We start from the raw sequence: 16,998 nt of genomic DNA on the forward strand, positions 1-16,998 counted from the left end.
TCATGTCCAATCCCTAAGTACAGCCTGCTCTACTTTCTTTAAAAAAGTTTATCTCCCCTAGTTTTTCCTCAGTGTCTACTCTTCCCCCACTCCATGGGGAGGTATCCTCATCTCTTGCTGGAATGATTACAACAGGTTCCTAACTCCTGCCCTGACCTTCCCATTGTCAGTAACTCCAACTTTCCATGATCATGGTCTTGGGCTTCTCATTCTGTTAACCCTCTATCTTCCCAGCTCATGCTCTCCAGCATCTGCTATCTGTTGTATCTACTGTAGTATCTCTAGTGTCTATGGATTTAAAAAAAGCGTCTATTTGAAAGGCAGAGTCACAGAAGAGAGAGATTCATGCCACATATGGCCACAACAGCCTGGCCAGGCTGAAGCCAGGAGTTTCCTTTCAGTGTCCTTCATGGTTGCAGGAGCCCAAGCACTTGGACTACCTTCAGTTGCTTTCTAAGTCACATTAGCAGAGAGCTGGATCACAAGTGGAGCAGTCAGGACGTAAACTAGTACTTATGTGGGATTCTGGAAGGTGGCAGCTTAACTCACTGTGTCACAACGCTCCCCACATCTATTGATCCTACCACCTGCCTACTCTCCCTAGCCAATAGCGGTCCCACAGCTGCTCAGGCGCACTGCTCCCTGACATAGGCCCTTGGTTCCTCTCCTACTCTGACTCCCTCAGCAAAACCAAGCCCTTTTTCTACCACGTACTTGCACTTGAGCAACTGAATGTGTCTCAAATAATACAACCCGGCGTGCCTATGTCTTCAGACCAAGGGGCTTGAGCCCCAGGTGGGCCTCAGCGCTGCCAGGCAATCACACTCCCTGTGCCTCTCCCAACGCCTGAACAGTAAGGTGGAACAGACTTTGCCAGGCTCCTGTCACCTGCCGGCATGAATCAGCCGACATGCTGGCACACTAAGAGGAACTGGCAGAACCATAATGGCTGAAGGGCATACCAAGCTGAAGATGTTTGGATCAACAGTCAACATATGCTGAGAAGAGAAGAGGCCACTTTGGAGGCCAAAATGGAAATTCTCACTTTGTATCAGAGACAGAGGATTATTACTTCTTACCTCTTGAACATTGAACCTTAGGATTTCCTTCATGTAAGTAGGCAATAATGTCAATAAAGTGTAAAAAGTCCAGTTGTAAGAAAAATGTGCAACTACAATCGCCCAGAGCGGTAGTGACTTTAATATGGGTATCCATGGCACTGACTTCTGTGTAGAAAGCTGCAGAAAACAAGGTCAATTATGATAAGATATAGCTTTGTTAATGTTTAGATTTTTTTCATCTTACATGATAAAACCAAATTTAACACATACAGATTAGCAATCTTGATTAGTAAATTCCAGATATTTGTTTTTAAAATGTTAATTAATTAATTTCATTTATTTGAAAGGTAGGGAGACAGATGGCTAGAGATCTTCCATTCATTGGTTCACTCTCCAAATGCCTACTAGAGCCAAGCCTGGGCCAACCATGGTTTTGTGTAAGGGTGGCAGGGACCTACATATGTAGGTGGTTATTTGGCATAACAGTTAAGACACCACTTGGGGACCCAGTGCAGTAGCCTAGTGGCTGAAGTTCTTACCTTGCATGTGCTGGGATCCCATATGGGTACCAGTTCGTGTCCTGGCTGCTTCACTTCCCATCCAGCTGCCTTCGTATGGCCTGGGAAAGCAGTCAAGGACGGGCCAGAGCCTTGGGACCCTGCACCCGTGTGGGAGACCTGGAAGAAGCTCCTGGCTCCTGGCCTTATTGGCTCAGCACCAAGCATTGTGGCTACTTGCGGAGTGAATCAATGGATGGAAGATCTTTCTGTCTCTCTTTCCCTCTGTAAATCTGACTTTCCAATAAAAACAAATAAATCTTAAAAACAACAACAACAACATAGGACAACACTTGGGCTATCTGTATGTCACGTTGGACTCTGTGTTTAAGCAGTGCAGCTGCATCTGCAGCTTTCTGCCCGTGTATACCTTGGGAGGAAGCAGGTGGTGGCTCAAGTGGTCATCTGCAGAGTGAATCAGTGGACACAAGCTCTCTTTTCTCTGCCTCTCAAACAAGTCAAATTTGCAAGGCTTCTCAGGAATCCTGTGCAGCAATGTTCCCAAACTCGGCTGCACATCAGCTTCATTCGTGGCTCTTTAAACACCCCGGAGGCCACAGTCATATCTTAGAAACACTGGGGCAGGGCGCTAGGTATCATAGTTACTAAAACGTTCCCCTGGGATATCAATTTGCAGTGAAGTTTGGGACCTTCCGCTATGCAGATGAGACTTTTTAAAAAGGATCTATTTCAATAATAATAATAATAAAATGTAAAAAAAAAGATAGCTCCCCCCCCTCCCCCAAAAGGATCTATTTCTTGTCACCTCTCCACCCCGCAACCTCCCTGGATTTCAAAGCTTACAGCAGAGGTTTTAGAATTGGGAGAAATTTGAAACATGGGTCTTTTTACATGACTTTTAAATCCACAAAGGTAATGAAATCATAATATTACATTACAAGAAATGAGCTTAAATATATTTGAACTGTGGAAACTAAATGTATAATGAAAAATGTATCCCATTTCTTAGAAATATAAGATGTTACATTAAACACTTAATAACCTTAAGATTTCTGCTATAACGTTAAGATTCCTGTAATATATATTTTTACTTACTGAAAGTGATGTTTTAGAAACATGAATGCCTTTTGCAGCTTTTTATAAGGTATAATCTTGTTTGTACAAATGAAGTAAAAATGAAAGAATTTTAGTTACTAGCCTATTTTCACAACATATAAATACCAACTGAATTTTTAATAGTTTGATGTTTCATAGAATCACTCAATCACACATAATTTTGACATAAAACAGGTTTTCCACAGTTGCTAATCATGTTAAAATTATTCAAGCCAAAAATGTATTTTTTAAAGATTTACTTATTTTTATTGTAAAGGCAGATTATATAGAGAGGAGGAGAGACAGAGAGGAAGATCTGTCTGATGGTTCACTCCCCAAGTGATCGCAAAGGCTGGTGCTGAGCCAATCTGAAGTCAGGAGCCAGGAGCTCTTCCAGGTCTCCCAAGTGGGTGCAGGGTCCCAAGGCTTTGGGCTGTCCTCGACTGCTTTCCCAGGCCACAAGCAGGGAGCTGGATGGGAAAGCAGGGCCGCTGGGACCTGAACCAGTGCCCATATGGGATCACGGCATATGCAAGGTGAGGACCTTAACCACTACACTATCGCGCCAGGTCCTAAAAATGTATTTTAATATGTTACTTAGATACAGTCTCCAAATATCTAGCAGAAATTCAAGAAAAAAATTCTGAAGGGGTTGGCACTGCGGAACTGCACGTTAAGCCGCTGCCTGTGATGCAGCGTCCTCTATGGGTGCCAGTTTGAGTCCCGGCTGTTCCGATTCTTATCTAACTCCCTGCCAATGTGCCTGAGAAAGCAGCAGAGGATGAAGCTCTTGGCTTCTGGGTTTAGCCTGGCTCTGTCCCTCCATCTCTCTGTATCTCTGCCTTTCAAACAAACAAATATATCTTTAAAATGACTTTGATGCCAGTAAAAATGCTAAAGACAGACTATATATTTTAAAAATGTCCCGATGTTTCTCATTAGCAGCAGAGCGGCCAGGGCTCGGATCGGTGCCTACATGGTACGCAAGCATCACAGCTGGCAGACTTGGTGCTTATGTTCTTCGATTCTTCCCCAAAGGAAAGTATTCTGTTTCCTTTGATATCTGATTTGTTCTGCGTTTGATAAAGAGATCTAGTTTCAAGAAGATGTAAAATTTTTTCTTTCTAAAGATGCCTACATCATCAGGAAGCCAGAATCAGGAGCCCAAGACATGAATCTAGTTCCGGCACTCTGACAGGGGACATGGGCATCTGAACTGCACGGCCAAACACCTGCTCCTGCATGTCACAGTTTTAATCTGGAAAGTACTGGAATCCTTCAGACAACATTTATTTATTTCATTACATATACAACACAAATATCTATTTACAAAAATTGGTATCTCATTAACTGAGGACCAAAAGGTTCTATACTTATTTCTAAAATGTTCCCGAGTCCATACCTGATTTTTTAATGATGAAAGAATGTATTCTTTTTCATAATGGGAGATTGTCTTGTGAGTTTCTGGCGTATCACTAACTATCCATATCCATAAAATAAACCAAAAAATTCCAACTATGCCTTAAAATAGAAAAAACAGAGTTAAAATTAGGATACACCAATAGCAGCTTTTCTATCTTAAAAACTATGTAATGATAATGTGACATAAAATCGGCTCCAGTAGAGATCCATTTTCAAGCCTCAGTTATTGGATTAACTGCCACACTGTCTTATTATTGTTCCTATATTTTGAAGACAACAACTCTAACCACATGATTTTGCTTATTAGGATTCAACAGACAAACCTTTTGGAAAATAAATTTACATAGTTCATGTATGTCCAGAGGTACCTTTATTTGTTGATGCCTCACTTTGATGTAGACATATTTCCTTCCTTAAATATCTACATGAAAATATAAACTTATTAAAATTACATAATTCTGTCAGTGAATCGGGGATGAGAAATGAAATGCTGTGGGATTAAATGAAAAAGAAGACTCAGCCATCAAGTGACAGCATCCTACTTTGCTTGAGAACAAATATTTTCAAAATACACGTTTTTATAATAGCCAACCCAGAAAATTTTGACAGTAAATGTGCCACTTAAGTGCAGGAATCAACAGTAGTTTCTATTGAGAAATATTTTTATTAAAAATCCAAACATAACTGGGCTGATTCTTTTAAGCATATCAACTTAAAAAAGATTATCAGTAAGTATTTTAGAACTTTGTGCTTTAGGAGATTACTTCCTTCAGTGAGTTTGAATGTATATTATTTTTAACGCATTATTATACTTATATGCTGCATTATACTATGTATATTATTTATGTGTATATTTATATGTGTATGTTACACTTTGGATATCTGTAACATTAAACTTCACTTAAAATTTTAAACTTACCGAAAAAGTAGAAGACGTAAGTCCAATTCATATAATAGCAAATTATTCCAGAAAGAGGAAGAGAAATCACGGTTCCAAGCTGTGCTCCTAGAGCAACACAAAAGACTTTTAAGTTCTTAGGAGAGATGAGCAAGGGCAGGATAGTTCTACAGCTTAAAGAAGGATAACAGATGTTAAAGAAGGAACCCCTGAAACACAAAGGGATTGACTTAGTCACACACAAATATAAACAACCCATTCTCTGAAGGGGCTGCTTACACAAAACTTAAGCTACATAAAAGATATACATGAATATGTGATTATGCTAGTTACAACCATGTAGTTATTGAAAAATTAGGAGGAATCATGCAGGGGCCAGCACATAGCAAGCTAAGCCTCTGCCTGCATCTAAAAAAAAAAAAAAAGTTGTATTTTATTTTTATTAGAAAGTCAGATATTCAAAGAGAAGAGACAGACAGGAAGATCTTTCGTCCGCTGGTTCACTCCCCAAGTCGCTACAACGGCTGGAGCTGAGCCAATCTGAAGGTAAGAGCCAGGAGCCTCTTCCAGGTCTCCCATGCAGGTGCAGGGTCCCAAGGCTTTGGGCCAGCTTGACTGTTTTCCCAGGCCACAAGCAGGGAGCTTGGATGGAATGCGGAGCAGCTGGGATTAGAACCAGTGTCCATATGGGATCCTCGCACACTCAAGGTGAGGACTTCAACCACTAGGCCACCTTGCCGGGTCCAGAGCCTGCACCTAATATGAGTGCTGGTTCATGTCCTGGCCAGACTCTAGATACAAGGGATTAAGCCAGGTGTAATCAAATGGTGAAGACCAAATAATCTTGACCCTTTGTTGAAGGGGCCTGCACTTTATTCCCTAGGTAAAGAGGAACCATAAATAGTATCTGTTGGTGACTTAATCATCAGATTTTTCCAGCCAATCTCCATTAAGCTATAAGAATGACCTTTTACAAATACAAACTGGTCATGTCTCTTGGTTAAAAACCCTTGATGTCTCCCTATTGTATATTGGGGGGGAGGATCTACATTCCTTCCTGTAGCTTGTAATGCCCGATACAATCTTGCTTGTCTAGTTTTCTAACTTCATTTTACCCAGTTGTCCTCTTTATTCATTTACGTTCTAGCCACCCACAGTGGTTTTTCATCTCTTTTAATGCTTTACTTCCTCCCTGAGGGCCCTTGAACATGCTGTTCTGATTGGCTGGAATGTACTTCTTTTTTCTTTGGCTGGCCAGCTTGTTCTTACTTTTCAGAGTTTAGCTTACAAATCATCACAGAAAGGCCTTAACCCTTAACCCTTAACCCATCACCATATTTGAAATCAGTCAAGTTGAAAAATTTCCTTCTCCTCCTTTTCCTTTTTTTTTTTTTTTAAGATTTATTTATTTTTATTGGAAAGGCGGATATACAGAGAGGAGGAAAGACAGACAGGAAGATCTTCCATGCGATGATTCACTCCCCAGGTGACCACAACGGCTGGAGCTGAGCCAATCTGAAGTCAGGAGCCAGGGGCTCCTTCAGGTCTCCCACGCGGGTGCAGGGTCCCAAGGTTTTGGGCCGTCCTTGACTGCTTTCCCAGGCCACAAGCAGGGAACTGGATGGGAAGCAGGGCTGCCAGGACCTGAACCAGTGACCACATGGGATCCTGCTGTGTGCAAGGTGAGGACTTTAAACACTACTTTCTCGCGCTGGGTCCTTGATTTCAACTGCCTCCTTCCTTCCCTATTTGCCCTCACTTTTTTTTTTTTTTTAAAGATTTATTTTGTTTATTTGAATGGCAGAGTTACAGAAGAAGTAGAGGGAAGAAGGGAAGGGAGGGGGAGGAGGGAAGGGAGAGGGAGAGGGAGAGAGAGAGGGAGAGACAGAGAGACTGAGAGACTGTTCTATTGCTAGCTCATTCTCCAAATGGCTGCAATGGCCAGGCCTGGCCAGGCTGAAGCCAGAAGCCTGGAACTTCTTTCAGGTCTCCCAGATGGGTTCAGGGGCCCAAGCACCTGGGCCATCTTCCACTGCTTTCCCAGGCACATTACCAGGAAGCTGGATCAGAAGTGGAGCAGGTGAGTCTTGAACTAGTGCCCATATGGGATGCCTGCATTGCAGACAAAGGCTTACCCGAAACAGCACAGCACCAGGCCCCTCTCCTCCTTCTCCTTCCCCTTTGAAACTATTTATTCACTTGAAAAGCAGAGTTATACAGGGAGAGGGAGACAGAGTGATAGAGATCTTCCATTAACCGATTTACTTCTCAAATGGCTGCAGTGGCCAAGCCTGGGCCAGGCTGCAGCCAGGAGCCCGGCACTCCATCTGGAACTTGTATATGGGTGAAAGGGGCCCAAGTACTTGAGCTAGCACCTGCTCTTCCTCAGGTGCATTAACAAGGAGCCTGATTAGAAGTAGAGCAACTAGGACTTGTATCAACATCCATAAAGGACACTGGCGTCACAGGCGGTGGCTCAAACCACTGTGCCACAATGCTGGTCCCAAGATAAAAATTTTTCAGTCAATGGAAGATAGTCTAGAAAACATGCAATCTGGTAAAATTATAACTTAAATATATAAAACTTATGTCATTTCACCTGTGGGTAAAATGATAACAAATAAATGCATAGAAAAAAGATGTATGAAGAAAGTGGCTGAGAGTCATGATATGGTCACTATACAAAGTAGAAACTGCAATTAGATATGCAGAGTTTAGCTTAGTGGTTAAATTGCTGCCTCTTTTGGACTCAGCTTTGTGGTGTATCAAAGTGAGATACCACCTGTGATTCCAGCATCCCATATGGGTGTGCTATGGAAGTACTGGCTGCTTCACTTCCAATCCATCTCCTTGCTAATGTGCCTAGCAAGCAGAGCACAATGGTCTAAGTCCTTGAGATCCTGCCGCCCAAGTGGGACACCTGGATGGAACTTCTGGCTAGTGGCTTCACAGGCTCAGTCCTGGCCACGCCACTCTGGGCAGTGAATGAGTGGATGGAAGATTCTCTAACTCTGTTTTGTAAAATAAATAAATAGATTAAAACACACACACACACAAAACAACCTGCATGTCCATGCTGCAGTGCCTTGGCTGGCCACCCCACAACAGCTCCCTGTCAAGGCAGACCCTGGCAGGCAGCGGTGATGACTCAAGGGCCTGGGTTGCTGCCAACCACAGGGGAGACCCAGACTGTCAGGCTTCCGCGTCAGCCTCAGCCCTGTCTGGGCCACTGAAAGCACCTGCAGAGTAAACCCGTGGGAAACTCTCTCTAGCTGTGTTACAAAGGAATAAGTAAAATTAACAAGAAAAAGATTCACAATTAAAGGTTACTCTCGCTTCAGTCTTAGTATATGCGCTGCCGAAGCGAGCACTAAAGGATATTCTCTATTCCAGCATTTAAAGATGTAACATACTTACTTTAAAATAAACTATGGCACATGAAGAAAATGACACCAGTCCATTAGGACACCTTACAATATGCTGTTATATAAAAAGAAACATAAAATAATACAGTTTTACCCAGCCAAGTCTGATTTATCCTAAAAGAGAAGAATGTGACAGGCAGGCAGTTCCTCCTCAAGCCTGATGAATGTGCAATGAAACTTTTAGTAAGAACAGCTAACTCACCTGCATAGGAAATGCTCAGGAGCTTGCTTCTTTCAAGAGGGGGAGCCCAAGAAGACCACATGGCATGCATAGCTGGAAAGGTAACGCCCTTGACGGGGAAAGGATATTTCTGGTAAACTACAAGACAGATTCTTAAAATGCTTTTAAAAAAAGTATTTATTTTTGAAAAGTAGATTTACTGTCAGAGGAGAGACAGAGAGCTCTTCCATCTGCTTGTTCACTCCCCAAATAGCTGCAAAGGCAGGAGCTGGGCTAGTCTAAAGCCTGGAGCTTGGAGCTTCTTCTGAGCTCCCATGTGTATGCAAGGGCCTGTGGACCTGAACCATCCTCTGCTGTTTTCCCAGGCCAGAAGTAGAGAGCTGGATTCAGAGTAGAGCAGTCAGGACTCAAACTAGTGCCCAAATAGAATGCTGGCACTGCAGACTGAAGCTTAACGTGAAATGCCACAGTATCCTTCCCTAATATTTTAAATTAAGGATTTTGTTGCAACAGAATTTTCTGAACAAAACTTGCATCTACGGGTGGAAGAGCTGAGCTGCCACTTGGGACAGCTGCATCCCATACGAAGTGGTTGGGATAGAGTCCTATCTTCGTTTCCACTTCCCATCCAATTTCAGCTGGTGAGCATGGGGTGGGGGTGGCAATTAATGATGGTTCAAGTATGGAATTCCTGCCACACATGTGAGAGACCGGATGGAGTTCTGCACCCCAGGTTTTAGCTTGACCTAGTCCCCGCAGAGTTATGGGCATCTGGGGGAGTCAATCAGTGAATGGAAGATGTTTCTTTCTGTCTCTCCTCTTTGTAAATCTTTCTAGCAAAAATAAATCTTCTAAAAAAGATAATTGTTTATTAAAAAATAAAATACTTATGAATTAAGTTAAATAATTTTTTCAAGAAAATGAATCACACCAAAATTAGATAGTCACACATTTGGGAACCAGTTGAAGTACTGCAAGGCAAGTGTTACAGTCAATTTACGGCACGCCAGAGGGCACGTGAGGGCTGAGCTGCCACCTGCAGCAGTGGCATTCCACGTTCGGGGCACCAGGTAGGTACCGGCTCCTCTGCTTCTGATCCAGCTCTCTACTTGTGGCCTGCGAGAGCAGTGGGGGACAGACCAGGAGCTCAGGCTCCTGTCACCCGAAAGGGAGAATAGATGGAGTTAAGGTTTCCGGCTTCAGCCTGCAGCTATGTTGGTTGCTGCAGCAATCTGGGGAATTAACCAGCAGACAGAAGATATCTCTTTTACTTTTTCTCTCTGTCTCCCTCGCTGTCACTCTGCCTTTCCAAATAAATATAAACAAATAAATAAAGATATTTTAAGTAAGAATATACCGCTACATGATGATAATGGGAATCACTTTCAAGGCTAATTGTACTCATTCTTTTTTATTAATGGCCTACATGACAGGGAAATGTTACCAATTCAAAACTTTTAAAAATACTTTACCACTTGGGATATTGAAAGAAAACTAAAACTGACTTTTTCTATGGGAAAAATTATCTTATAAAAAAAGACATGAATTGAATTACAGTGTGTATAGTCTTTTTTCCTAAAGATTTAACTCTTTTTCGGCCTGGCAGCATGGCCTAGCTGCTAAAGTCCTCACCTTGAACCAGATCCCATATGGGCACTGGTTCTAATCCTGGCGGCTCCACTTCCCTTCCAGCTCCCTGCTTGTGGCCTGGGAAAGCAGTCGAGGATGGCCCAAAGCTTTGGGACCCTGCACCTGCGTGGAAGACCCGGAAGAGGCTCCTGGCTCCTGGCTTCGGATTGGCATAGCATCGGCCGTTGCGCTCACTTGGGGAGTGAATCATTGGATGGAAGATCTTCCTCTCTGTCTCTCCTGCTCTCTGTATATCTGACTTTCCAATAAAAATAATAAATCTTAAAAAAAAAAAAAAGATTTAACTCTTTTAATCAATGTCCACTGAATATTTAATAGGAGGAAAAAACACAATAATTCTATAAACAACATGAACAATTATAAAAACATGAAACTAAATTGAGGTAGTTATATAAAATCATAGATTTGTGAGTTACAACACTAGAAAAAAAAGTATAAATGATAAACAAGGAATTCCATGGGCCTGGTGTTGTGGTGGAGCCAGATAAACTGTCACTTGTGCCATCGTCTGACATAAGCGCAGGTTCAAGTCCTGGCTGTTCCATTTCTGCTTCAGGTCCCTGCAAATGTACTTGGGAAGCAGCAGCAGATGGCCCAAGTACTTGCGCCCCTACAGTCACATGGCAGACCTGGAGCTCCTGACTCCTGGCTTCAGCCTAACCCAGTCCTTGCCATTGTGGCCATTTGAGGGTGAACTAGCAGTTGCAAGATATCTCTCACTCTCCCTCTCTCTCTGCCTCTGTCTCTTGTTAATTCTGCTTTTTGAATGAATACTTTTTTGTTTAAGAGTTTGATGAATAACATCATATTTAAAAGTGAGACACGGAGCATGTATTTGGTGCAATGGTCGAGGCACCAACAGGATACCCACACCCCATACGAGAGCACCTGGGTTTGAGATCTGGCTCCAGTCCTGATTCCAGTTTCCAGCTAATGTGTACACTGGGAGGTAGCAGTGATGGCTCAAGGAGTTAAGTACTTGTCACTTGTGAAGAAAGACCTTCTCAATGTTTGGGTTTTGCTTGGCTAGATTCAGCAAGTATGGGCACTTGGAGAATGAACCCGTGCATGGGAGACAGAATATCTCTCTCTCCCCTGCTCTGTACCTTCCTATGTGCTGTCACATAAATAAAAATAAATTTTATGAAGTGACACAGACCAATGTCAGGGCCTATTTCATAAAATCTGTTTTAGATCTTGGCATTGATGATAGAGTAACAATATAAGAGTTTAAGGTAGTGCATCTTAACAATTTATGTAGTGGTCTATTTTGTTTTTATTTACCCGACAGGTAGATTTACAGAGAGAGAAGCAGAGAGAGAGAAACTTCTATCCACTGGTTTGCTCTAGTTGCAAAAGTCCAAACTGAGCTGATCTGAAGTCAAGAGGCAGGAGCTTCTTCTAGGTCTCCCATGTGAATGCAGGGGTTCTAGGCTTGACCCATTCTCTGCTGTTTTCCCAGGCTATAGGCCGGGAGCTGGATGGGAAGTGGAGCAGCTGGCACTCAAACTGGCACCCAAATGAACTGCTGGTGTTGCCAGGCAGAGGATTATCCTGATAAGCCTCTGTACCAGCCTTGGTGGTTTATTTTCTTATCTCCTACAGTTTGAGCTATGAAGACTCCCCTGGAAAACATTTTTCTGGTGTTTTTTTTTTTGGTATGTGTGTGTAAAGTTTCCAATTTTAAGGTGCTTTCCATGGAGACCTCATCCACTATCCAAGTTCTTTTCTAGTTAAAATCCTCTGTTATTAAAAATATAATTGCCATAACATTGCCTGGTGCTACATTTTGGTTCATATTCAAAACAAATAATGGTATCTTTAACCACTTGCGCCACCACGCCGGGCCCCAAATAATGGTATCTTTAATAAGAAAACAAAGTGATACAGTATAAGAAGTAAACAAAGAGTAAAAAATTGGCTCTCAGTTATTTGCTAAGATGCTAACTTAGTCTAACGTGTATTTCTTTTCATTAAACTTTATTTCAATATTCACTTGAAAAAGAAAAATTATCTTCAACACAGAGAAATGAAACATAATAAATATTTCAATGATAGTGATCTGATCTTTACACACTGTATTTACATTGTACTGACACATGACATATAATCGCTCCATATAATCGCTCCATGTCAAGTAAAAAATGCATACACAAAAATTTGAACAATTACCTCTCCTAGTCCTTCCAGCGCTCTGAGCACAATGAGAGCTCCAACTCCCAAGTCTGCAGCGAGTGGAGTGAACAGGGTGAAGACAGCGGTGCCCAGGATGCCCACTCCCAGGAGCAGTTTCCCCCCGACTTTGCTGGCCATGTAGCCCCCGGGGATCTGTGTGATAATGTAGCCGTAGAAAAAAGAGCCGAGGATCCATCCTTGAGTTTCTGCATCCCACTGATACTTTTTACCCTATAAAAAAATAATAAAAAAACCTATAAAAACAAACCAAAACAAAAATCCTTTAAGGCCTGAACTGAAACAGCTCCTTTCTCCTGACATGCAAGTTCCTGTAGATGAAATTCTGAACAAATGCTTTGCACTATGTCATCTTCCTAGGAGGTGCGCAGGTGATCCCATTAAAGACAAGGCACTCCCAGAAGTGCATGGGAAAGAACTGGAAGTATATATTTGAAAGGGCTTGCTGTGGAAAACTCAATTCAAACAAATAACACACACTCATCAACTGCCCTGTAATATAAGGGAAGTGAAATGCCTTGAGTGGCTTAAGTTAGATCTGTATAAATTTTGGAAAATAATCCCCTATGAGATTGACCAGTTCTTATTTTTCATCCTGCAGCTGAGCTTTCTCACATTCTCCTGCAAGGAGAAACTTATGAATGAAAGAATTCTTGCAAGTCTTATCAAAACCATTTAGCAACACTTGAAGCAACACAATCTTCTGATAAGCCAAATTCTTACAAGTTGTCTTCAAGGTTGGTAAGCTGGTGAGAAAACTGAAGAACTGCTTTGTGAACACAGCATAGTGTCTCATGACAAAGTTACAATTGTTTTTGTTCAATAGTTGAAAAGTACAAAAAGAAACTGATTTGAAGCAAACATAAAGACATGCTTGTGGTTTTTGTAGGATGAACAAAGACCTTTCAGTATTTTTCCTTGCAAGTATTTTAAGGTTAAAAAATACTACCTACCGTTTGACTACGAGGAACATTGATGGGAGCAGAATGCTCTGCACACTCCTGGGAAGTCCTATTAGCTGCTAAGGTTGTATTTGAATCTACCATATCCACTAATGCGACACTCAAATTCACACGTAATGCATAGAGAACGAAGAAACCAAAAAAGGCCAAAATTGCTAAATTGTAACGAGCAGAGCAGCACACTGGAGCTGAAATAAAAATGGAAGGAAAATCTTAATTAAAAGGATAAATAAGGCACAGTCTAAATCATGATAAGGCTTATTTCTTAAGAAATACACAAATTTATAATCATGAATATTCTTCTAGTAATGTTCTTGGATTAAACACACCTAAAGACATTTATCAAACAGAATTGGCTCCCAGGGCAATCTTAGTCTTGGTAAAAATTGGTCAAATACGGGCTGAACTGTAAGCCAGCTCATTAAAACACAGAGGCAGAGGAAGACAAGCGGCTAAGTCAACAAATACAACTAAGCAAGGGAATACCGCAGAGCAACCCCCTCAGTTAGATCAGAATAAATCTTGGGAAATAAAAAAACGACTTTATCACTTTTTTAGACTAAAAAAAAGTCTGCATTCCATAGTCAAAATGAACTCTAAGTCCCAATCAGAGTTAGCACGGGGACTTGAACGGCATCGCTATTGCTGGAAGGCTACATAAACATGGTACATTCTTGAATATTTTCAAGTGCACAACACATCTACCACTGACTAGGGGTTGGAAGCCAGCTCTTTGTAAAGGCAGCGTGGCCGCCTTGATCACCAGGTGAGAGCCAGAAAGCCCTCTGGAGAGAGTTCTTACCTCGAAGAGCGTCCTCAGAGGCTGGGTTGAAATCAGAAGCCATGATTAATACCTAAAGGCTCTTGTAAACTAAATGTATTTTAGAATCCAGAAGCACACTTGCAGAATCTGACAGTTGCAGCATCTGCGACAGTTATTCAGTTGTTATCATGCTTAAAGGGCCCACAGTCAAAGGAAGTAAGTGAAAGCAGCAAAAACGATAAAAAAAGAGAGAGAGAAAAAAAAAGACAGACGGCAGGATTGTTTGGAGGAGCCAATGAAAGAAAGATTATGTGAGAGGAGGAGTTTGAGCCATTTTTCAACTTTAATTAGAGGTATATGCACATTCTTTCTTCCCTTTCTTTTTCTGAGTTACAGAATTGAAGGCAGATGGATATTCAGAAAGCCAGCTAATTAGATGGGCTAATTCAGGGTCCAGTTTCCTTGAAGTCTGGCAAGCATTGAATATTTGATATAGATATCTAGGCATGTAGATATATTTCATTAATGTAAAAATATTACATTAAAATCAAATATGTATAAATGAAAATATGCATGCTGTTATTTGACAACAACATATTAATATTACACAGATGCATGTGTTCCTCCTACTCAGGAATTCTCTTGCTTTCACTGATTTAATCTCCAGCAAAAATACATGTTCTAGAGCAAAAGGGTCTTGGTACTGATTTAGACTAAAAGACTCATGATTATGAATATGGCACAACTAAGGCAATGTTAATACACCACGACCCATCACATACTCCAACGCCATCAAGGTTTTCTCCATGCAAGACTTACATGTTTAAGCACAGCACTTATCACCTGGCATTTTTCCCCCCATTTCTTTTCCGGGGTTGGGGGGAAGGAATGAGGGAGGAAGAGCAGTAGGGCTGGGAGCCAGGGAGGAAAGGGATGCGGGGAGCGTGGGGAGTGGTGAGGGATCAGTCTGGGGAGTCTCATCTGGCATTCTTGAATCTAGTTTTCAGGGTATAGCTATTACAATGATGGCACCACCACCACCACCATGGTTAGATTCAATTCTATGTGAAGTGTTTTTCTATGACTCCAAACACATGGCTTCTGTTATATGAATTTAGATGATTTTGCTCTCTGCATCAGCCAGCTGGACATCCATCCAGTCAAGGCCAGTTCGGCTTTTGTAAGGCATGCTCTGCAGGGGCATGTTTCCTTTACCATCATCCTTCCAGGCAATATTTACACTACATGAAGTCTGGATGGTTGGGGTGAGGAATTATAACCCTGCCAACTTCAAGCAATTAAAATGTTAAACAGCTTATGCAATTGCCAGGTGAGGGCTGCTAAGGGAAGTGTGACCAGATCTGGGGGAAGTAAAGGAGACCTCTTAAGGTGCTGTTGCAGCTTTCCAAGCATAAGGTGAAGGCAGTTTAAACTAGGTGGAAAGCAGAAGGCAATGGAGAGAAATGCGCAGATATTATATGAGTTTATAAAGTAGAATGAATAAGCCTTGCCTAAATGTTAGAGGTGGGTGTAAGTGAATGGGTGAGATATCAGTAATTTTCTTACCTTAAGCAACTTTATTATATGTTCTTAAGACTTGCTACATTATTCTCTGCTTCATCCTCATATGCAGTTACCTTCTTTTACTGTGCATCATTTATTTTCCCTCAAGTGCTATTTCATTTTGAGTATAACATATCTTACCACATGTGTTAAGATGCGGTGTTAAATTGGAGGACTGAAAGAAAGGCTAGTAAAGTGATTTTTAAAAACGTATTTAGAAAGGCAGAGCTACAGAGAAAGTGGGAGAGACTGAGGCCTTTCATCTGCTGGTCATTCCTGAAGTAGCCACAATGGCCAGGGCTATGCCAGATTGAAGCCAGGAGTCGGGAATTTCACCTGGATTTTCTATGTGGATGGCATGAGCCCAAGGGCTTGGGCCATCTTCTGCCAGTTTTTCCCAGGCCATTGGCAGGCAGCTGGATTGGAAGTGTAGTAGCTAGGAAAAGAACGGCACCCGTACGGAATACTGGTATTGCAGGAGGCAGGTTTACATATTATACCACAATGCCATTCCCAAAATATGATTTCAGATTAGCAGCAGCATTACTTGAAGAATGGTATACAAGTTATGAACCAGGCAATTTTGCCTCTTGGGGAACCAATCAATAGTCAGAAAACACAAACCCAACACAGATGTTGTATGATACATATATAATTATGATCTTTCACGAAGCATTAAAAATGTTGGTTAGAGGCTGTGCTGGGCAGAGCAAGTTGAGCTACTGCTGCTACACTGGCATCTCCTACCAGCACTAGGCCAAGTCCTGGATACTCTGCTCCACCCCAGCTCCTTGCTAATGTGTTTGAGAAAGCAGCGGAAGATGGCCCAGCACTTGGGCCTTTGCCATGGATGTGGGAGACCCAGATGGATTTCCAGTCTCATGTTTTCAACCTGATTCATCTCCAGCTGTTGCTGTCATTTGGGGAGTGAAGTAACAGTACCTCTGTCACTCTTGTAACAAAACAAGTCAATCTTTTTTAAAAAGAGAGATGAGGGTCTGGTGCCATGGCCCAGTGGTTAAATCCCCACCTTGTACATACCGAGATCGCTTATGGGCACTGGTTCATGTCCCAGCTGTTCCACTTCCCATCCAGCTCCCTGCCTATGGCCTGGGAAAGCAGTAGAGGATGGCCCAAAGCCTTAGGGACCCTGCACCTATGTGGGAGACCTGAAGAAGCTCCTAGCTTGTGGCTCCTGGCTTTGGATCAGCTTAGCTCTGGCTGTTGTGGCCCTTGGGGAGTGAATCAGAAGACAGTTCTTTCTCCC

General features: G+C 42.1%; 1 protein-coding gene across 2 annotated transcripts in view; it reads right to left on the reverse strand.

Moving 5' to 3' along the window:
• Positions 1–16,998, reverse strand: part of SLC17A5 (solute carrier family 17 member 5) — a 47,630-nt gene that overhangs the window by 20,200 nt on the left and 10,432 nt on the right. For both annotated transcript variants that reach the window (XM_040983636.1, XM_040983635.1), the window contains exons 2-7: positions 13,397–13,593; positions 12,423–12,656; positions 8,622–8,709; positions 5,016–5,102; positions 4,077–4,195; positions 1,080–1,238 (exon numbers count right to left, since the gene is read on the reverse strand). In XM_040983636.1, coding sequence (XP_040839570.1) covers positions 1,080–1,238; positions 4,077–4,195; positions 5,016–5,102; positions 8,622–8,709; positions 12,423–12,656; positions 13,397–13,593 — 884 coding nt within the window. The remainder of the gene's footprint in view (positions 1–1,079; positions 1,239–4,076; positions 4,196–5,015; positions 5,103–8,621; positions 8,710–12,422; positions 12,657–13,396; positions 13,594–16,998) is intronic.

This window comes from Ochotona curzoniae, unplaced genomic scaffold, assembly GCF_017591425.1.
Source record: "Ochotona curzoniae isolate NIBS_2020 unplaced genomic scaffold, NIBS_Ocur_1.0 contig_3819, whole genome shotgun sequence".
NCBI classification, from domain to species: domain Eukaryota; kingdom Metazoa; phylum Chordata; class Mammalia; order Lagomorpha; family Ochotonidae; genus Ochotona; species Ochotona curzoniae.